The 23,012-nt window shown below is 40.2% G+C and overlaps 1 protein-coding gene and 1 pseudogene across 1 annotated transcript; one reads left to right on the forward strand and one right to left on the reverse strand.

Moving 5' to 3' along the window:
• The first annotated feature begins 732 nt into the window (after nt 1-732).
• LOC115668568 (aspartic proteinase Asp1-like) lies at nt 733-4,410 on the forward strand (annotated as a pseudogene).
• Nucleotides 4,411-4,873: 463 nt separating this feature from the next.
• On the reverse strand, nt 4,874-7,152 carry LOC115689674 (protein ATAF2-like). The gene is made up of 3 exons (XM_056312236.1): nt 6,855-7,152; nt 5,965-6,242; nt 4,874-5,762 (listed from the first exon to the last, which is right to left on the reverse strand). Exons 1-3 carry the CDS (start codon nt 7,012-7,014, stop codon nt 5,331-5,333), a joined length of 870 nt encoding a protein of 289 aa, XP_056168211.1. The 5' UTR covers nt 7,015-7,152; the 3' UTR covers nt 4,874-5,330.
• Nucleotides 7,153-23,012: the final 15,860 nt, after the last annotated feature.

The following is a 23,012-nucleotide window of genomic DNA, read 5'->3' on the forward strand; positions in this document are numbered from 1 at the left end:
TATAAAAAAAAAAGTCATAAACCTATTATAATTGTGTCAATTCAGTCCTAAACTTATTTTTTGATCAACTGAGTCCTAAATTTTTTGCATTTGTACTAATTTAATCAATCCGGCCAATTTTAACCGGAAATCGCTAACATGAATGCCAGGTGTCGTACGTGACGCGACTAGTGATATGGATAATTTTTAATAATATTTTTCATATGTCTTACTATTTTTTTACTTTTCCTTTTTTCTTCATTTTTTTCTTTTTCTTTTCTTCCCTTCTTCCTCTGGCCGATCGCCGAACAAGGGTTGGCGAGGGCGAGCCTTGCCTACCCCTAGCAAGGCTTTGGGTGAGGGCGAGTCTCAGGTCGAGGGTGGCGAGGCTCGCCCTCGCCAGTGGCCAGTGAGAGGGAAAAAAAAGAAAGAGAAAGAAAATGAAAAAAGGAATAAATAAATCGAAATAATATTAAAATATCATTAAAAATTATCCATGTAGCATCGGTCGCGCCACATAGGACGGCCGGTGTCCATGTCAGCGATTTTCCGTCAAAATTGGCCAGATAGACTGAATTGAAAAAAACGCAAAAAATTTAGTACTCAATTGACAAAAAAAAATGTTTAACACTGAATTGGCAATGACTTTTTTAGTAATTTTCCCTCGGATCTACGCACCCCCATCTCACAAGCTATTCCAATTTCATAGCCTTAGCTCCCAAGCAAGACATCAGCATAAATCCTTGCCAATCATTCGCTTCATCATGCAAGAAACCCGCCCTTTAGTCGCCCTTGACCTGGTCTATTGGCTATTGGGTCTGAATAATCAGACAATTACAAGTGACAGGTTTGAGTTTGACCAAGAACAGATAATTCTTGCTCATTCATCAGTTATAATACAGACAAACAGACACAGAGAATGGGGAAGGAGAAAGTGGGTTTGGTGGCGTTGGTGATGTTTCTGTCGAGCTGGTGCGTTTCTTCTTCTCTCGGAGGTGATCTGAGCAGAGGCAATATACCTTTGACTTTCGGGTCGCCGTCATCGTCGCTGGCTCTCAATTGCGTCGGGTCATCCGTTGTCTTTCCACTTCACGGCAACGTTTTCCCAACTGGGTACACTTCTTGACCTGTCTTCACTTCACGTCAGTGTTTGTCAGTTGAATAGAGAGAGAGAGAGAGAGAGAGAGAGAGAGAGAGAGAGAGAGAGAGAGAGAGAGAGAGAGAGAGAGGTGATGTACCTGCACTAGGGCTCCTTCGATGAGTTCTTGAATATCTGTGTGACTCTGTGTTTGTGTTGTTGATGTTTAGAAAGCAGGGGTCATCTCTCACTGTATAACTGTCTTTGGTGATATGGAAATGTCTTTTTTCCTCCAAAAGCTAAAAAAGTTCCGACAGTTTGGCTAGTTACTGCGTTGTATTGCTGTTTCGTTGGTAAGATGACCTGAAGATTCATCCAGTCCAATGTCACGGTGACTTTTGTCTCACCAAGTGTTAATCGGAGGGACTATTATCACCCCGATTTAGGAATTCCTCAAGTTTCAACATGTTGATCATCAAACTGAATCTTTCATGTCGAAGGAAAATTTCTTGAAAGATTCTATATGGTTATCATCACATTAAACCGTATCTTTCTTCACAAGGGAAAGTTCCGTTTATTCAGTTTCCATATATTTCCGTTTTATATGTCATAGAGATGCAGTCCTTTTCTGAACTTTCTTATTAGGTGAGAGATTTGGCACCTCAACTCGCCGGGTGTTTTATCAGTTACGAATTTTATTCTTACTTTGCCTGTCATTCAATTCTGTTCCTTCTCTGTCACATTTTGCTAATGTCTGTTCAATCTTCATGCAATAATCAGATTTGAAAATTATGACAGCTTGTGGATTTGCCAAGACTGAAGATTAAGTGAACTGCCTATTGCAGGTCATATAACACAACTATTTTCATCGGGCAGCCACCAAAGCCTTACTTTGTTGATCCCGACACCGGTAGTGACGTCACATGGCTCCAATGTGATGCCCCTTGTAAACGATGCACTCCGGTAAATTTTAATAGTCTGCAGGTGTTATGTCAATTTATTCGTTGAACCTACGAATTCTGATCAATAATCCTAAAACTTTGTTTGGATGTTTGTTTCGAATGGTCTCAAGATGCCATGCAGGGTGAAAAATCCCGATGACTTCCATCATTTTCTCATTGCAGACGCCACATCCGCTTTATCGACCCAGTGGCGACCTAGTAATCTGCAGGGACCCAATTTGCGTGTCCCTGCATCCGCCTGGTTACAAATGTGACCACCCGGAGCGATGTGACTACGAGGTGGGCTATGCAGACGGTGGTTCTTCTCGTGGTGTACTCGTAAAGGATGTCTTTTCCTTCAAGTCCTCTGGTGGCGGGGTTCTCAGTCCTCGTGTGGCCCTCGGGTAGGTGACTTTGCATGCTCTCCCAGTTATGTTTGGCCAGGCTTACTGAGAATACCAACTCAGCATTTTAGCATGCCATACTTTCTTTTGGCCAGACCGGAATTTCTTCATTTATGACAGTCAGAGCCTGCTCAGATCAATTTTGCCTTCGTAACCATTTCTCATGCGGTTCCTCTACAGATGCGGATTTTATCAGCGACCCGGTCAGTCCACTCCTTTCTTAGACGGAGTGCTCGGCCTTGGTAAGGGAAAGTCCAGCATCGTGTCGCAGCTAAGTAGTCAAGGTTTGGTGCAGAACGTACTAGGCCACTGCTTGAGTGTGCGTGGTGGTGGATTTCTCTTCTTCGGCGATGATCTTTATGACTCCTCCCGCATCACGTGGACACCTATGTCTCGTGATTACTCGTATATTCCACTTCCTCCCACTTCTTCACCATCTCGATTTCTCTTATCTTTCATTTACTAAAATTGAACTTTCTTGTATGCATCTCAGTGATCACTATTCTCCTGGGACCGCAGAGCTCGTTTTTGCAGGGAAAGCCACTGGATTGAAAAATCTGTTGATAGTAGTCGATAGCGGGACCTCTTATACGTACTTCAGTTCTCAGGCATATCAAAGGTTAGCTTTTGCGGTGAGTAAGACGCAATCGTGAACTAGTATGTGAACATCGGGACACAATACAACATCATACTTAGCATGTCACTGTTCACATCCCAACATATCACCATCTTTTCGAGATTTTAACTGTTCTCCAGTTTTCTGGGGTACTAACGCCTATTAAATTTGAGAAATAATCCCTTTTACCAAAAAAAAAAATTTGAGAGATAACACCATAACGAATGCCCATTAATTGACTTCTCTCTTCTTTCAGGTGAAGGAAGAACTAAAGGGAAAGCCCTTCACCGAAGCATTGGACGACCCTACACTCCCACTCTGCTGGAGAGGCAGGAAGCCTTTCAAAAACATCCGCGACGTCAGGAGGTACTTCAAACCCTTTGCACTCAGCTTCAACAGTGGTGGTAGAACGAAAAACCAATATGAAGTTCCCCCTGAATCATATTTGATTATATCGGTGAGTGAATGCCTTTATCTATTAAAACTCTGGCAAGTTAGATATGCATGTCTTTCCTGAATTGCAACGGTTTTGGCAGCCCAAGGGAAACGTTTGCATGGGAGTTTTAAATGGAACTGAGGCAGGGCTCCAAAATACGAATGTGATTGGAGGTAAGAGTTTTCCATATGGTGGCATTTTTATCACGTAATTAGTTTTGCACCTGAGACATTGTCATAGAAAATTTGAAAGGAAGCAAATCATTGAAGATATGATTAGACAACGATAAAATGTCCTCGAAGATCATATCCATTCAGATGTACTGCACTATTGCAGCAAAGCAGATTTATTTCATTTAATTTGAATCTACCCTTGTTTGTCGGTTTTGCAGACATATCGATGCAGGACAAGATGGTAATCTACGACAACGAGAGGCAACGGATGGGATGGGCTTCTGCAGATTGCAGTCGACCTCCAAAGTCCAGAGCAACCGCAGCCTAATCGACAAGAAGCTCCTCATCATATCTCTGTACATCCAGATCAGAATAATGGAAGCCCCGTTCTTCAAACCAAGCCTAGAAGCTTATCATTGCCATGACTAACGTTTTCCTATTTCTTTCTGTACTGGATGTTATGTGTACAGCAAAATTGTTTACGAGTATACCCCTAGTGAACTCAAATACAGCCACGCTTAATAAGTATTGCCATGTTGAGGATAAGTAGAATCTGATGCTTATCCATACTCCAACTTCTTGTTCAGCCCAATGTTCCAGATTTTATCTACCTTCAGTTGAGTGAAGGTCAAGCCTAGAGGCATATTCCGCCACAAGGAGACGAATCGTTCTATGGTAGAAATAGGAGTTAAGATTGCTCTCATCTTCCTCAGCATCTATTTCACACTGATCAAATTAAAATTCTGTTGTTGGGCTTGCTGTTGCAATATTACGGCCTTGTTACTTGAGGATCTTCACTTTTAAGAAATCAAATGAAGAGAGCACAGGTGTATTAAATTGAAAAATCTGCATTTCTTGCTGCAATCTTTTCTTGTCTAAGTTCTATCACATTAAAAAAAAAGGTCATATCACATTATTCTTATAGTTTTCTTCTAATGGCGTAAGTATATAATGGTGATCCTGCAGCCCATGTGAGAAATTGCACGCCAACCCACTGAGAAAATTTCAAGTCACAGCCTGTCCTATTCCACCGGATGTCATACTTTTCACTTTCAACCCACCCAAAATCACATGGGGAAAAACGTTGATCCCTATCCTTCACCTGATGAGCTTTCAAACTCAAAATGAATGGTCAAAACTTGATGAGGGATAAACCGTTGAATAATCTGTACATACATATAATCAGTTTTGTCCAACCCATGAACATTAATTACACCAAACCAAAGCCAAACTCCAGCCCTGTCCCTTAACAAATGAACAGTCTTTATACCATTCTGATTCTGACAGCTATAATGAACTGGAACTAAATCCAAAGTAGGAGATATGTGAAAGAATTTAATACAATCCTAGGACATATAGAAGAATGTTCTCTACATGAACACGATTAAACATGATCCTAGGCCCCCACGACGAGCCAAAAACCCGACGGAACATCCGCCACAGGATTGAGCAAAGTTCAACGAATCAAGGCCACTGCAACAAAACCCATCCGCACCTCTTGAATAGTTACCATCTTTTGTCAAAGTCCAGCACACCCATCATAGCCAACCCAACCCATTGAATTTGAAGACTGCAATTTTATAATAAGTTTCTACTGCTAACCTAACAAGAATCTAATACTAACCTAACAAGAATGGGGCGAGATGCATCCAAGAATCTAATGTTTCTGGCCTTCCTTTTTCCTTTTTTTTTTTTTTGTGGGATCAGAATGGTTTCATGTAAAAGTCCTGCCATGGCGAGACCTGGACTGGCTGATACTGCACTTGAGCTGCAAAGGGTTCGTCTAAGAAGCAATCATCGATGAACTCGGACGCCCACTCGAGCTCATTCCATTTAGGATCGCTCTGGACCTCCTTCTCGCACGTGAAATCAGGTGATACTGCATGCTCTGAGCAGCTCGACTCTGTGTGCAACCTCGGAACCGAATCCGAGGTGTCCATGTGTAGAAGATCGTTGGTCATTGATGACTGCACGAGTTGTGACAGCGGCGGTGAGTATGAACTCTGGTTGAGCATCCACGGCTCTGGCTTCTTATCTTCCGATTCCGCGAACAGGACAGGCTTTTGGTCCGACAGGTAATGCTTCTCTATCTGACCTTTCTTGTTGTATATTCGACATAAGACCCAATCGTCAAGCTGTGAAAATAGCATATGAAAGCTCTTATTAGCCGAGATTTTCAGGATTAATTTCTGTCATCTATTTAATGGTCATAAACACAATCCACAGCAAAATCTTTTCTGTCCTCCAAAATTGGCTAACTGTTACACAGGAAAAATTAATTTTCCCTTCAGACTACAACCAAAAACTTAGCAATAACACTGGGGAAGAAACAATTACCCTCAAGTTCTTGCTCTTCTTGCTGGCTGATCGGTCAACATTTGCCAATCGGTACTCATGCATGATCCAATTGGTTTTCACTCCCTTAGGAGCTTTTCCAGCATAAAACACCAATGCCTTTTTGATGCCGAGCGGCTTGGGCCGTCCAATTGGCTTGTCGGCTCCGGTAGCTTTCCAGTACCCGGTACCGGCAGCCCTGTTCGGCCGTGAACCGTTAGGATATTTCCGATCCCTCGGAGAAAAGAAGTACCACTCTTTTTCACCATACGAAGCCATGTCTACACACAAAAAGAAAAGGTCGAAAACATATCAGCAGTGGAATTAGGCAAGTGACTGGGGAAAAATCGTCCAGATTTCAACCAAACTTGTTGAAAAATCACATTTTTCTTATGACCCACGTGTTTATTTAAATCATATCAACCATTCATCATGTAAATTATATCAGATAAGCATGGGAATGAGCGGTTCAGAGGAGTTTAGTTGAGCAAGAATTCATATTCTCTTTCTTTTTTCATTTTTTTTATTTGCCTAGATCTCACAAAATCAAATCTGTGGAAAAGAAAATCCATTCTTCTTTGTTGCATTTTACCGATTAACCACAATCCGAGCGAACAGCAACCAAATCGATCCAAAGAAAGGACCAGAATCTCACATCATGTGACTGCTCAGCACATAAGAAAAAACCCAAGCAAAGCAGAGGAAACATAACGGAGAAGATGCTTAGATATGCATAAAAATCCACAAACTATCCACAACAACACCGACCCAACATCAAGAATCACTCACCCAAAGAAAGAAACGAACCGTCCAAACAATCAAACTCTTAACGAACGTGCATAAAAAAAATCACAACTTTCGAACAAGAAAAAGCCCGGAACTTTCAAGCGCACCTGGAAGCTGCCATGGATCGAACTTGTAGAGATCAACCTCGGCAATGATTGGGACGCCGATGGCCTGAGAAGCGCATTTCCGGATCAAGTAGTGGTTCACCAGCTCGTCGTCCGTGGGGTGGAACCTGAACCCCGCTGGTAAGTTCAACTCGGCCTTCATTCACCTTCTCTCCCTCTCTTTCTCTCTCTGCGACCTCTCCTTCTCGTGGGGCTCGAGCGGCGAAGAGTGAAGACACACCCAGGAGCCAGAAACCTCGAAAGCCTCGGAACCTTGGAACGAATGAATGAATGAAGCGAAGGAGAGAGGGGAGAGGGGGGCGTTATATACTGAGAACCGGGCGTGCTCGAATGCGAAGGAGGGCGCCCTGGAGGCTGTATCTAAGGAGAGAGAAACCGGGCGCAGCCTTTGACGGGCGACACGTGTCGGAGGCTGAGTGGCGCTCCCAGCCCAGCACGTGCGAGCGCGGTGTCCTGGGAGGACGGTTATGTCAGCGCTTACATCAGCTAAACTGGCCAGGTTGTCGAAGTTGGCACAACTTGGCCCTTGGACATCATTGACTGGTTGCGATGATGTGGCCTCGCCTCTTCTTCCCCTTTTTTTTTCTCTCTCCCTGTGCTCTTCCTACGAAACCTTTGTACGTGTTGTGGAGTACACGTGGTGCTGAAAACATATTCTACTGACAGTACAATACAGTGTTGTTCTCAAGAGCATCGACCGAATGTCGAAATGATTTCTATTAGCATGCACTTGTAAATTATAATCCACGAAACTCTTCAAGTGCTTCTATCCGTTCGTTTGGCGGAAAATATTCTCGGAAAATATTTTCGGGTTTTCCAGTGTTAGGGGCGAAAAAGTTTTCCGGGAAAATATTTTCCTTCCCCTCACATAAAATAGCCAAGTCTACGGAAAATGACTTCCGCTTCTTAAATCGAAATCATTTTTGGCTTCTTCTTCTTCTTCACTAAGGTCATAGCCGGACTGGCCGTAGCGCATGAGCGGTCCATGCCACCGCCTCCGGCATTGCGCCGCGGGCGCCGGACGTTATTGTCGTCGCCGGCCGCCGCCGCCGCCGTCGCCGCCCGCCGAGACGCGCCACCGCCGCGGCCGAGCCGCTTCGCCGGGCGGAAAAATATTTTTAAACTTTTTCATATTGGTCGCAGAACACCGGAAAATTATATTGGAAAATATTTTCGGAAAATGACTTAGGAAAATATTTTCCAAAAGGAGAATATTTTCCGCCAAGCGAACGGAGCCTTAGATGCGCCGTAATCGACAAATGAATAAAGTTCTATTTGTTTCGTAAAAAATATAATATTTTTGAAAAATATTTTTTAAAAAGTCATTTTTCATGTTGATATTTTTTAATATATGGCTGAAACCTGAAAATATACTAATTTGTTTTTTCGTAATTTGATAAGGAAAATCTTATTTGAGTTTTATGAGTAGACATATAACTATTTAGGTGCTAATAATTTGCACATGGACAGTTGGGGAATTGGGCACGGACACCGGTGTCTCGAACTCGGATCCTCAGCTCCTGAGCACAGGCACCGGTCTTGAGTCCACGGAGGCTAGGCTCAAGACCCTGATGTCCTAACCATCAACGCCGAGCCCTGAACCCCTATGCCTGGGACTAGGTCCCTAACGCCTAAACCCGGGTCCGTCTAGGCAGGGTCGGGACCCCAACGCTAGTGTCGGGGATCCAAGCATGGATACCAGGGTCCCAAGCATTGCCTTGATGGATTCAAGCCTCTGAGCCTAGCCTTGATGAACCCGGGCTAGGTGTTGGGAACCCAAATACAAGCATTGGGGTCACAAGCCTAACCTTGATGGACTTGCATCTAGCTTTGATGGACCTAGACATGGGCTCGTGAGGTCTCGGGCCCGAATTTAATGGACCAAGGCATAGGCGTCGTGGACCCAGGCCCAGGCACAAGGGTCCTACGCCAGACCTAATATACTAGGGCTCGGCCTAGAAAGATTCGGGCATAGCCTCGATGGACCCAACCCTGGTGCCGGGGCTTGGGCCTAGCCTCAATAGTCCTAGGCTCGGGCACAGGCACTAAGGTCCCAAGCTCGACCTCAATGGACCCAGGCATGGGCGAGCACAATTGCCAAGGACCCGGTCCTGGGCACGGGGACCCAGGCACGAGCACCGGGATCGCGGAACCGAGCTTGGGCACCCGCCCTAGATGTCGTTGCCTTGGGAATGAGTTTTAAGTTCTCGTGCCCAAGCGTAGAGTTTCTGGTCTAAGCGTCGATATCTAGTTATAATTTGGAAAATGATTTTCATTTTTTAAATAGGAAATCGTTTTCTTGAATTTTAGCATTGATTTTCCATTGACCAGGAAAACATTTTCTGTTGACTCATTTTTCTAAACGATATAAACGTCGGAAAATGAGGAAAAGGTTTTTTTAGAAAATGTTTTTCGCCAAACAAATGGAGCTTAAATTTAAAATTGGCTTGTGCCAAAAGCTTATCTTCAAGAGAGAAAATGGGTTTAATATTTTCATTTGGATTTTTTTTTTCACAATCAAATTTGGGAAAAGGTCTGGTGTCGACCCTATTTAAACGCAAAAAGTGTCTCCACGAGAAGTTATGTATCCTTCTAATTATCTAGCGAACTATTTCTCAATTCGATTATGAAGTTGCTTAATGCGGAAGGTGATAATGCTTACCAAGGAAAGAACTTCACATATTACAAAAGTATCTTCATTCATTATCTGGTTGCAAATTGCAATCATTGGTCGATCTTTATCGAAGCTTAAATTCGGCTTGAAGGTAAAAGAATTTTTATCTGCTATATAACTTTTGTGCATGATGATACCGCTCACTAAAGTGTTCTGTGTAATAATTGTAAGGCAAGAATAATAAGCATTGGTTTCGTGTATTCAATCAAATATTTTTATTTGTTATGATTTTCCAAAGTCTATCAGGCAAGATTGTATAAACATTAAATGAAGATATCATTGCATAGACTCGGTGTACGAGGGTCCAACTCACATGCTGTCGTTAGATCACGTGGGTCCCATGTGATATGTGAGCTAGGTAAGGGTCCGAGTAAGGGTCGCCTAGTTCTGGGTGGTTCCCGGTTTCTAAAATTTGGAATCGGTGATAATTGGTTTGGTTCGCAGTTTCAAGTGTGGACCAAATCATACTGATAATAATTTTTTTATTGCCAAAAGGTTGGATAAGAGAACAAAAACAATGTATGTAGACACACTTGCACTATGCAAAAGTGTTCCATTCCCTGCAAAAACTCAGAAGCAACATTCTTTCCATTGCCTTATTCGACTCCATTGTTCCATTCTCTGCCGGGGAATAAGGAAGAAAAATAAGAATTGGTCCAGATCGGTCGGTCCGATCTAGGACCAGGTGGGCCGATTTCACAAATTGGGAACTGACCCTTTTGGTCCGATTTCCGATTTCGAGTGAGAACAGATCTACCTTGAAACCGATCATCTCAAAAGCTTAGGCTTGCACCGGGTGACGTGGACCAATCATACAGAGGAGCGTCATGGCTTAAAATCCCGTGGCTACCGATGTTTGGGGAAGCACGCGTCAGCGATATTTGCAGACGCAGGCAAAACACACGAACGTCATCTCGCGCGCTATATGCTTTTGGGTTTGACAATTGTCCTCATCCACCGTTTTCCTCTCCAAGCAATCTCCCTCTGTCTCTCTCTCTCTCTCTCTCTCTCTCTCTCTCTCTCTCTCTACATTGACAATGTGGACCCCACATTGACCATTTGCCTCCTCCATGTCCGCTCCTCTTTTTTCTTCTTTGTTTTTTTTTTTCTCTTTTTTATTACCCTTTCTCACTTGAGCATTTACAACTTCCTACTTTTGGTTAGAATTTTCAAACAAGAGTTATATACGTCTCGAAGCTCAGCCATGAACATATATATATCCATTGAGCTCGTGGATTGGTCTACAAAAATCTTATTCGAGACGACGCAATCTTAAACTAGTCGAACATGATTTGCGCTGTCCAACTCCGAAATTGACTCTACTCATAATTGAAGCGACAAAGTTATCTAGTTGTCTCCTTTGGCTAAAATGATGGTTAAATCAACATCATACGTTGTATGCAATCTATAAGTGTCCAATTCGAAACATTTTATTGATGTTTACACCTCCACCAGATACAAGCATTTGGGGAAGCACCATGAGAAAAGCAGCTTAAAATATTTCAAGAATGTTTTCTTAGACTATCTTAGGATGGATATAGAAATGAACATGGGAGAATGATATCTGGTGGAAGCTCTATTTGAGGATGACATATATTCGATTAAACTAGCTAGTTGTGGCCGTATCATCTTTTCCACTATCAGTTTTTTTCTGTCTTCAATGTCATTGCCCAAAATAGCTAAAAGGAATAGAAATATTGTTCGGCAAAAATTTCAAGGATAGACGGAACCACCATCAATATCTCGGCGTAGATGCGGGATGGGAAGCCCTATGGAGAATGTGGTCAGAAATCGACACATGTTCGATTCTCAAAAACCGACACCATCAAGTAGAAATAGTTTCATATTTAGTAGGGGTGAGCGGTTTCATGTTTCGTATAGGTTCCATCTAGAACCCGGAACCTATCCGTTGGAACATGTTGCTCATTTTTTGGAACTTAGAATTTACCATGCATTATGAATTGAAACTTGTGAACCCGTCACCTTTAATGTCACCAGTTGGGTTACAATTCGCTAACCCACTTGTATTATAAATTGAACGATTGCAGTGAATCGTTACCTTTAATGATCACAACTTGCTATTATAATCTACCGACCACAACATTATTTAGACATACGAAGAACATGAAACATTGATAAAGTAAAAATCTCAGTCACAAAATAAAAGCTCAGACTGGTGATTCTAGATTATACAATCATCATCGGACGCCATGAAATACCGCAAAATCACTTGAAGACATAGACAAAGAAAAATACAAAAACTTTTTACAAGTTCCATGTTCCATCTATCTAAAATCCTAAACAAAGATACAGGCTCACCTAATTTTGGAAGCCCGAAACCAACCATTGTATACAAACGCGCCCAAGGTATCGATCCATTACCGATTCCTTTTTGCCTGCACATGCTCACCCCTTAATATTTAGCACTAGTGTTTTTATAGGTTCGAATTTCACCTATCTAAAGTATGCTTTCTTGTCGAAAAAAGAAGAAAGAAAAAGCTAAACAAAGATACGGAGGCTGCAAGAACAGGCTTCTCAAAGAAGCTCAAAACTTCCCATGACCACTTTGATTGTTATAAACAACACGCGTTTTTCCCATTAGCTTTTCTTTGTTTTTTGGTCGAATTTTCCATTAGCTTGAATTCAACGGATTTGGACTTTTCCTTTGTTCATAATACAATTAGCTCCACTTTTTCATGTGATTATTATTAGTTAATTCAATTAGGTTGTGCCTCTGGTCTACTTAGGTAGAGAGTCTTCCAGCAACTGGTCTTCAGGAAAATTTCATAAAAAAAAAATTAAAAAGAAAGAACCCCAAGTGTTCCTTGGGTCATGCTCATTTTTTTTTTATTTAAATTGAAGATTTGGCAGTTTTCTTTTTTCGTGTCAATGGTCAATGAATTGTCACTGTTGCCTCCCGGCTGTGTAGGTGAGAACGATCCGACGCTTTTGACCACACAAAAATAAGACACGCAAAAGACCATTGTGGAAAACTCTACTCGTATCTTTTTCTTTTTGCGAACGAGATATTATACAAGGCAAATATCAAAAAAAATATAAGTTCGAATTGCGCCAATTGTGACACAAATATCTTAAACTTTTGTTGTGTCGCCAAAAACCATAAATTTGTTCACTATGACACAAATACCCCTAAATATTTTTGTGTCACGAAAAAATCCAAATTTTATACACGTGCCACCTATTTCAATTCCATCCATGATATATTTATTACATTGATATAAGTTAAAAAAATTCCGACGTATTTGTGTCATAATTCGAAATATTTGTGTCACGGTGGACATAATTTGAAATTTTTTGTGACATTGATCTTATTATATGTCCATGATATTTGTTTTCTAGGATTGACAAAATAAAAAAGAAAAAAAAAGGGGCTTTGTTCCCATTGGTTGGCGTGACGTCTTGCATGAGATAAAAATCGCGCATGGACAAGGTCCAGACCGAGGAAGCTACTTGGAGAGTTCCTTTGCCCCCAACCCTTCAAAATTAAATTCAAGAATCATCGTATCAAAGGACAAATTCAACATCTGGGTGGGGCCCACCCTGTTTCAATGACAATCAGATCTTGGTCCTAAAATTATTTCTTTCTATATAATCATCATGTCAGACATGGTCGCCATAAAGGTCCCATCAAGAACCATATTTAAATTACAACAATTAAATCAATTTCAACCCAACAAAAATACACCATTTAATGATTTTTTTTCTTTCTTCGCTGAGAGACTTCAGAAGTGGGATTGCATTCAAAATTATCTTAAAACTCGATTGTGAGTAGTAGGGGCGTGCAAAACGGACCGCCCAAATCAAGAATCACCAGGACCGGCCGATTGGATCCGATTCCCTAGAGTATCGGTTCGGTTCTCAGTTCCTAAAAGCGGAACCGGTGTCCGGACAGTACAGTTCCCGGTTCCAAGGGAGAACCGGATCAAACTGGACCGACTATATATACTCTTTTTTAAATTTTTTTATTTCTTTAAAAAAATTAGTAAAATGTGAACTAAACCCTAAATGAACTTCATTGATAAAAATTCATTAAAATGTAAACTAAATCCTAAGTGAACTACATTGAAAAAAATTAGCAAAATGTGAACTAAACCATAAAAGAACCTCGGATCAACCGATTCGGTCTCCAGTTCCCTATTTTGGGAATCGGACCAGAGGAACCTAAGATCAACCGATTCGGTCTTCAGTTCTCAATTTTGGGAACCGGTCCTTCTGGTTTGATTTTCGATTCTACCTTGGAACTGGATAGGATTGAAAACCGATCACTCATAATATATAGATTTTTCATTATTGATGTTTAATCAATTAATTAATTATTTGTGGTCGTGTTTGGTGGGACAAAAATTAAAGATTTTAAATCTCCGGAAAAAGCAAAAGTGGGGTGCGACCAGATTGTCTTGTCCCACTTGCGCGTGGGGCCACCGAGATGGGAACATAGAAAATATCGCAACCCCCAAAGACACAGAATTCAACACAGCGTCGCACTATAGCTTTCATTAAAAATTGTCTGCGTCGAATCTTCATGGGCCACTGTGACGGCCGCTGAATACCACGTGCATACGATCGTCTTAATTTCGTAAATATATTCCGAAAAATTAAAAACATCGATTTATATCGCTCACAGAAACGAATGAATCATCACTTACAGAAATGAATGAATGAAAAATATATTCACTGTTCATTAAAATATTTAGATGTAAATTGTTATTGATAATGAAAATACTTTTTATTAATCAATTATTTTAAATGATCATTTTTAAGAAAATATTTTCTGAATCATTCATTTTTTGAGAATCAAACGGAGCCTTAATCTACAATATCATGATAACAACAAGTGCATGCTCGACCAATATATTGGTGAGGGAATAGCTTTTTATTTGAGAGGCGGCAAGGGACCTTTAGACGCACAAGAATTTATTCAAATGCAATACAAAAGAATCAATTGTGTACATAATAAGAAAAACTCTGTATATTCTATCCATTACAAATTCCATATAGGGTACCGACCCACCAAGGTTAATACGAGTGGGAGAAATTGTGATTTAAAAACCAGAGGTTTCATACTATTTTCGGTAAACCAAAAACGAAATTTCGCAGATCGAAAGGGTTGCATACTTTTCGGGAAGAGAGATGTATGGATGCTAATGTCTCTTGAGAAAGTGATTTTTTTTCGCCGCTCGGAATGGAAACTCCACAAGAACATGGATGGAAGATAAGGACGTAAACCCATGTGTGAATTGTGAACCTTTTTCTTGTCAAACAATTGACACGTGAATGCGGAGACATCACCATCGATGGGTTGGCTTGCATTGAATTACACGACCACCCAATTACATCGATTGGCTAAGTCCAATGACTCTTCGAAATCGTTGACCAAGTTTGGTCAAACGAGCTCCTATTTATTACCTACATGTTTTCCCCAAAAAAATCGATTGGTACGCCAACTCATTTTGCCATTCGTCTCGCCTCATTTCTCTCTAGTTTACCCCCAAAATGTGACTCTCGTGCATTCCATTAGTGATATGTGCGATTTCGGGGAGGACCAAAAGACATAATTTTCCTAGAAATTCATGCATGTTGACGAGTTGTAAATCACGCGTGCGTGTGATTTCTTGGGATTTTTCGGTTACAAGAGATTGTTGCTCGGCCTTATTAGCTCTACTCGTAACGTTAACAAATACCTCTAAGACACTGGTTAAATTAAATGGTTAATACCACAAAAGACCATAAACTGGTATATCTATGACAAATTTACTTCGAACTAATTTTTTGATCACCAAAAACCCTAAACTGATACGTCTATGATAAGTTTACTCCACACTGATTTTTTGACCACCAAAAACTCCAAACTGATACTTTTGCGACAAATTTATCTTCCATTAAATTGGATTAATATCATGAAAAATCACAAACTGATAAATCTGTGACAAACAGATGGGTAAAACCTTAAATTGGCATACCAGTCAACTGCCACATGTCATCCAATTTAGAAATTTGACGGTAAAATTTAATGGAAACTAATGGATGGTAAATTTGTTACGGTTGTACAAGTTTGAGATTTTTAAGTGGTCAAAAAACTAGTTTGAAGTAAATTTGTCACAGGAGTACCAGTTTTGGATTTTTTGTAATATTAACCCTAAATTAAACGAGATTTCTCTGGAGACTTTGAAATAAGTTACTTTGAAAATGGAGAGATTTACATTTCCAAAGTATTACTATTTAATAATGCTTAACAAGTGCCCGTCCACATGATCTCAATGAAAGTTCTCGTGACTATCGATGCATAGATATGGTTTGCGACCTAGGGAGCTAGTTACACGACAATTCTCACATTATACATTTAAAATTTATTCATACGTAGCCAATGAATGAAGTAAAATGGTTCTTATTTTCATATGACGAAGGTCCGCCATATCTTTCAAGATGGCGATATTGAATTGAGAAAACGGAGCATGTTCCCACTTGGGTTTGACTTCATTTGATGTCACGTAGAAGTGCTTAATCGTCCTAGTGGTGAGCTCGGCCTGCCCCGTCTGATGTGCCAATTAGTGAAGTTGAAAAAATGTTCTATGTGGAAAAGCTAGAGCCCAGCGACCCCAACCAAGGCATTGCTGAGGTTGCTTGACCCAAGGTGAGACAGATCTTGACGGGGCAAAGCTTGCTAGTGTTGAGTGACCCTCGACAAGCTGGAGACCGGTGAGCATCAACCATAGGCCGCGAATCCTCAGCAAGGCTTGTCGAGGTGGCGCAACCCCAACCAAGGCGGCGCTGAGGTCGCTTGACCCAAGATGAGACAGATCTAGCTTGGGCAAGCTTGCCGATGTTGAGCGACCCTCAACGAAGATTGTGGGCATCGTGCCAGTGACCTTTAGCGAAGCTTTGCTCGTGTCCCCGTCCCTCAACCTCCTTCGTAGAGTTTCCCAGCCACGGTCTACTTTGTCCGTGTCCAATTAGTAAAGTAAAACGGCAATACTAATTTACTAGTGAGGGCAAAATTGAAAGAAAAAAATTCATTGAACTTTGAAGTAGCATTCCGAAAATACTATAGCCCATACTTGTCTTGAGATTCGAGCATTTTTAATGCTCTAACTTCGCATCTAAGATCCTTGAGATTGTGTTACCAAAATACTGAAATTTTGGCTTACAGCCGCTTGTGAATGCTGCGCCAAGTTGGAAAGGTTAACTAAAGAATAAGGAAGTGACAGTATGATGCTTGGGGATGGGACAAGGAGAAGTCACAGAATTTGTTGTTTTATGTTAATAAACTTGCAGTCTGCATGCATACTGATTTTACAAACCGAAAAGTACATGACATTGGCGGATTATTATATCAACTTCCTAATTCTGCTTGGACAAATAATGAACAATCATGAAATCAAGCTTGACAAAGTCAATATTCAACCGGGAAAAAATGTCCACACGACCAATGTACCATTAAATATTTGTTAAGTGACTTCTTCAATTGCAATTCCAACTTACTCGCAAGATTAAAAGTTAGAGGGCCGAATTGCACGGATGCTAAAACTTAGAGTGCTAAATCTGTACTTAACCCAAATATAAAAAATGCCATTGGTACTTTGCACTATGTTTTAGTTGGGAGGAAGTGAGAGGAAAGTAATAGGGAAATTTCTGCTTTCCATATCTGTACTTTCGCTTCTACTTTTCTAATCAAGTTCTTGTACTTCAATCTTAATCAAGTCATTCTACTTATACAAAATATTTGATTAAGTCCTCAGCACGAAATCCCGTCAAAGTCTAACTGACAAGACCATTAGCTGACGCCAAGGGCCCGAAGTATGGCGCTGGCTTAGACACTGTCTACGTTGAGATGCATTTCAGGCATTATTTCTGGAAGCATGCAAATAGTAATACCAAGGTGAGAGCACATTAGGAATAGAGCATGGATTTAAAAGTTCAATCTTGTAAGAAATTGAGATGCTTTAACATCGATGCTGAATCGGTTGACTCAAATATCCATTATGAGTGGCTTTGTTTTATGGTAAGACGATGAAGATGCACTGGAAGCATTCCTGAAAGCGTATGGACGCAACAACTTCCCTTAGACGACTCAAATTGGAATGGATTTATAGGTTCAATCTCTCTGATGAGGACTATTTAAACTGCACTTGGCAATTTATTGTCTTGGGAATCATTATGGATAACTAACTAACGTGAAAAATATAGACAACATACCTAACTTGAAACCCTCCCGACAAAAATATGTGATCGAAGATGAAAACAAAGATATTCCTCCGGAAAATTATTTAATCGAGAGTATTTTCGTCATATGTTATGAACTTCCTTATTTTCTTCCGGAAAACTATATTGATAACACTTGAAACTCTTTGATTGATTGGATGGAAGATCGAGATGCTTTGTGACAAGCACCGCTATGAAACTCCTTTTCAAGATAGTTATTTTCCTTTTATGATGTAGGCGATTTCGACGGAATACTTATTCCAAAATGTAGCTTCTCATAAGAACACACTGATGAACTTCAAAGCGTTCTTCAACTATGAACTCGAACTCAAATTCAATACAATAATGATAGTAGGATGGAGGAGAAGAAGAAGAAAAAAGTCACAAGTTGAATTGGTCTTCTTTTTTTTTTTTAAGACTTCCTTTGGCCTATTTGGTAGCTCAACAAATATAACTTCAAAGGTCGCGTCTCCCCAACAGGTCACAAGTAGTACAATTTCGGTGCACCGCACCTTTCGGAACAAAATGTTTTAAACATTGTACCTTTTGGAATAGAATTGTTCATTGCACCATTTCTTGTGATAGTGACATCACGACCAAATGAATCAATTGTCTACGTTTGACAAACCCATTTTTCCTTCTTTCCTTTTCTTCACGTCCAAAATCAAATGCACGTAAATGAATACATTGAAAAGTATAATATTCAATCACAATGCATGGTGTTGGTAAACAAGTTAAATGTATTTATCTATATAAGACATACATTAGTTCTGAAAATTGAAAAGATGGGATGATGTTAAGACTGAATTGACTTCAAGAAAGAATAGACCATATTGGCCTTTTCCTTTCGAGAGTTTTCTGTGTTATTTGATTGATCAATGCGCATGCGCGGTCGAATCCAACGTATTTGGACCGTCCAAGTCATTAGAATGTCACTACCATCACTCAATACAGAAATCATGATTAGCTTAATTAAAAGGGAATAAATGAGTTTTTCTATACGGCTCTTGTCTGCTCAGACAAGGACTGGAAACAGCCAACCTCCGACCATTTACATTACTATAACCATAGAAAAGGTTCTACTAATTTTTTATTCCTAAATTTTGACCTGACCCTCACTTTAGTCCAATCAATTAACTTGACTTCGATGGTTTTACTCTCAAATTGTCATTTATATATATGTGTATATATATATACACACACACACACACAAGCAACTAAATATTCACGAGTCATGTCCTTACCTTTTTCCAAAGGATTTTCTTTGAAAGTTTATGTACGATCAACTCATTTCATTTAACAATTGAATTTAGCCTCTTTCTTTAAAGCTTTCACGTCAATTAAAATGCCGGCCTTTGCATATATAGAAAGTACTAAATCATTCGTAGCGAGTTTATCGATGAACTCTCATTGTGCACTATGTTCAAGAAATTCAATATGATATATTGAATCACAAAATTCTACTACGAAAATGATTAATGTGATTGTAGTCAAATCATATTCATGGAACTTTGGGATTAGAATTCAACCCTCGTAGTTAAGTAAGTCATCATTCTTGAAAATTTAAGAACCCAAAACCTTTTCAAACCCTAGCTAGTAGAACGGCGTGGCAAGAAAAACGTGGAAACACTCCTTGGGCGTCACTTCTGGTCGTTTCTTTCCCCTTTGGTATTTGTCAAAGTGTTGCTTCGATCCGATGGCCAGAGAGAACAAAAGTGTCCACTTCAATCAGACACCACTTGGCCTCCAATCTTTAATATGGTCGAATCAGCCAGCAAGTTGTAGAAAAAGGGTTGTCGTTTGACGCCAATTAAGAAAGATTTTGCCAATGCCCCGGCCAAAAACGACAGGAACCATGCCAGTATTCTAATGGCCAGCTCTCGCACTAAAGACATGTTAAGGTAGAGAAGTGTGACGTGCTGCATGACTTAAAAACGCACGTACACGTTGGACGAGGAACTGGAAGCTACTAGGAGCTTTCTCTCGCTGGGAAGAGCCTTTTTGTTTGTGGCCACGAAGGTAATGGCCATGAAATGATGTTGGCAACTTGGATTCACGTAATCATGTTGTATCAACACCGACGTGGCAGTACGACCATCTTGTTCTCGAAGCTTGTCGTCGTGAATCGTCTATTTAAGCATTTTTTCAAAGCTGCCTAGCGCTATTGCTTTCACCCAGATGAAAAGACAATCTGCTTTGTCATTTTTAGCTTAGCATCGTAGGAATATTTCAATAAAAACCCACGATTTTATCAACAAGGTTTCGTAAATTCCAAGAAACTATGGCCACAAGAGAACCTATATTGATGCCACAAGAGAAACTATGGCCACGGTTTTATATGTCTTTAGTATTCGCCTCTAGAACCTGCCTATTGATGACAACTGTTTCCCAAGTGACACCACCTTATTCTAGCTCTAATAATAGAAGAATAGACGTATGTCGAATACAAATCTTGTGCAAAATCCAGCTTAGTCTTGATCAAGTAGGTTTTGTTTTGGGTGCAAACCGAATTTATGCAAGTTATTTTAATTTCAAACAATATTGACTTTAGCTTTTGATTTTAGCTCTAGCTCTACGCACTTGAATCTCACTTCAAATTCCAACTATACCATAGCTTATTCTGAGTAATTTTGGCTTTGTGCAGCTCATACCTCACAACACACTATACACATGCGTACCATCATTAAACATCATTTCATTTATTCCATATTATTAACTAAAAATAATCTTCATCTTCATCCTATAAATCAACAGTAAGAACTAAGCTAATTACGGCTTCCTTGGCCGTCACGCAAGACGCCATAAGCATGAGATAAAAGCTCTAATCAAACACATGAATCTATACAAGGCAAAAGGGCGTGAACAAATTCAAAAACTAGCTGATCTTGATTGAAGATAAGAATAATTTAGTCCTAGCTAGCGAAAAGAAGCCATAAAGAATGTAATCAAACGCATCAAATCTACACATTGGGTCATGAATGACTTTCTAGACAAGAGGGTCCAAGTCACAGTCCTAGTGACATGAACCTTTTCGGCCCCTCTTTCGTGCCATTTGCAAACGCACACCTTCCACGAAGGTTCTTCACGGTGCCGACGTTGACCACCGAAGGTGAAGGAATTGGTGGGGCCAATGTCTACGAATAGGTCCAAACTTGGTTGGGCCTTTACAACCAATTGGACCTTTCTCATTCATATTTTCGGAAAAATTATCTTTCGTACATTGAGATGACATCAAAAGGGGCTTTCCATAAATAAGGAAAGCAAAAATCTGAGTCAGATTTCTGGTAGTTATCTAAAACTTGTTCGAATCAAAGGGTTCACACTATAAAGTCTTATCCATTTGTTAAAATTTTTTAATATTGAATAAACGTATGGCATTAAAGATCTCATCGAAAACTTCCAACAGCTTACCAGACAAAGGCTAAAAGAAAAGATAAAAAGGATATCGATGTCTTAAAATCTTCGATTGGACTCAAAAGAGCATATGCCTTGGGCAATTTGGCGGCTCAAGATCATCCTACTGAAAACCTTACATTTGTTGAGGAGGTTCTACCCCAAGGAAACGGTGTCTGATGGAACTTTAGCTTTATCTAGTCCTGATCAAGAAACCCCCCAGTTTCGCTTGGTGGGTTGGTGGACCGAGAATGTGTTTCCGATAAACTATTGGGGGCACATGTAGCTCATACTGGTTAATTGTATTATTTGCCGGAACGATGAACCTATTTGAAGTAGCTCATTTTGTACCAAAAAAGAACATTTATGAACGAGGGTTAATTGTACTTTCTCACCTAGCTACTCTAGGTTGGGGGTTGGTCCGGGTGGGGAAGTTATAGATACCTTTGCATATTTTGTATTGGAACGCTTCACTTGATTTCCTCTGCAGTGTTAGGCTTTGGCGGTACTTATCATGCACCTTTGGGCCCTCCGACTCTCAAAGAATCTTTTGATTCTTTGGTTATGTATGGAAATATAGAAATAATACGACCACAATTGTGGGTACTCACTTAATCTTGTTAGGTGCGGATGCTTTTCTTCAAGTATTTAAGGCCCTTCATTTTGGAGGCGTATACGATACCCGAGCTCCGGACGGGAAGATGCAAGAAAAATTACCCCAAAAGAAGTAGAGATTGTCTCAATTGACACCTACATCACGCATTTGACACCCGTGATTTCATATCTAATCGCTCTAACAAATTTTTAATTTTTCTATTTCCTCTAGGTCCTTTTTTTTTTTAGTTTTCTTTGCTGCATGTGTACATCAGTATATGTATATCTTCAAATAATGTTCGTTTAAGTAAATGGATTTGGGATGGGTCGATGCCATCGCCATGATTTTTTAGCCGTCCCTACAGTAATTAAATTAGTGTCACACTAATTAAATAGTCAAGACGTGGGTGAAACCTAGCCAGAACTCAAAGTATAGATGTAAAATGTTATTTCTTCATTATATTCTAAAATTAGATCACATATCGGATGTCTGTAGTATTATCACTACATACATCAATTGTAACACAAGCTACCTACGTGCTTCTTCATTTATCACAGGGAGAATGGTTCAAAAAGTCATAAACTTATTATATGACGTCAATTCAGTCATAAACCTCTCGATTTAGCTAATTTAGTCATAAACTTTTTTACAATGGATGGTATGACGAGTTAGAAGTATGTCAACGAAATCCACCATTTTTATTAGCCAAAAAATCGAAAACTAAATCCACCCTTTTAAGTCTGATCAAAGAGCCGGTTGCACAAAATTTGAGACTTTACGCTTCTTGAAACACAAAATCTCGTATCTTCCCAACTCAACCAATTCCCCAAACTCATGTGTAAAGAGCGCGAGCATCACCATCTTTGTATTTACAAGGCCCATGAATCGAATGAATCAGGTTAACATTGGTGGATTGAGAGATTTCCTAAGGCCCGACCCGAGACAAGTGAACGAAGTGGGGGGCTTGACTTAACGTCTACGTGAAAAAAAGGGAAAAAAGGACGTCGCAATGTGACATGTGCGACTGTAAAGATATTGGTAATTTTGTCACGCATGAGCATTACATAGCTTAGAACTCCAGGCAAGCCACCAAGCCGTGCAAGATAATCCTAAGAAAATTTTGTGATATTATGCATGGAGCAGACCACCGAACCTTGATAGGATAGTCATAAGCGTTCTACGTTTGTTTGGTAATCATATGTTGGGGTTATCTCGTATCGGTTACGGCGGAGACAAGTTGTTAGTTTATAAATGTGAG

The sequence above is a fragment of the Syzygium oleosum genome, unplaced genomic scaffold (assembly GCF_021117445.2).
Source record: "Syzygium oleosum isolate NSW1041296 unplaced genomic scaffold, Sole_v2.1 Sole_v2.06, whole genome shotgun sequence".
In the NCBI taxonomy this organism is placed as follows: Eukaryota; Viridiplantae; Streptophyta; class Magnoliopsida; order Myrtales; family Myrtaceae; genus Syzygium; species Syzygium oleosum.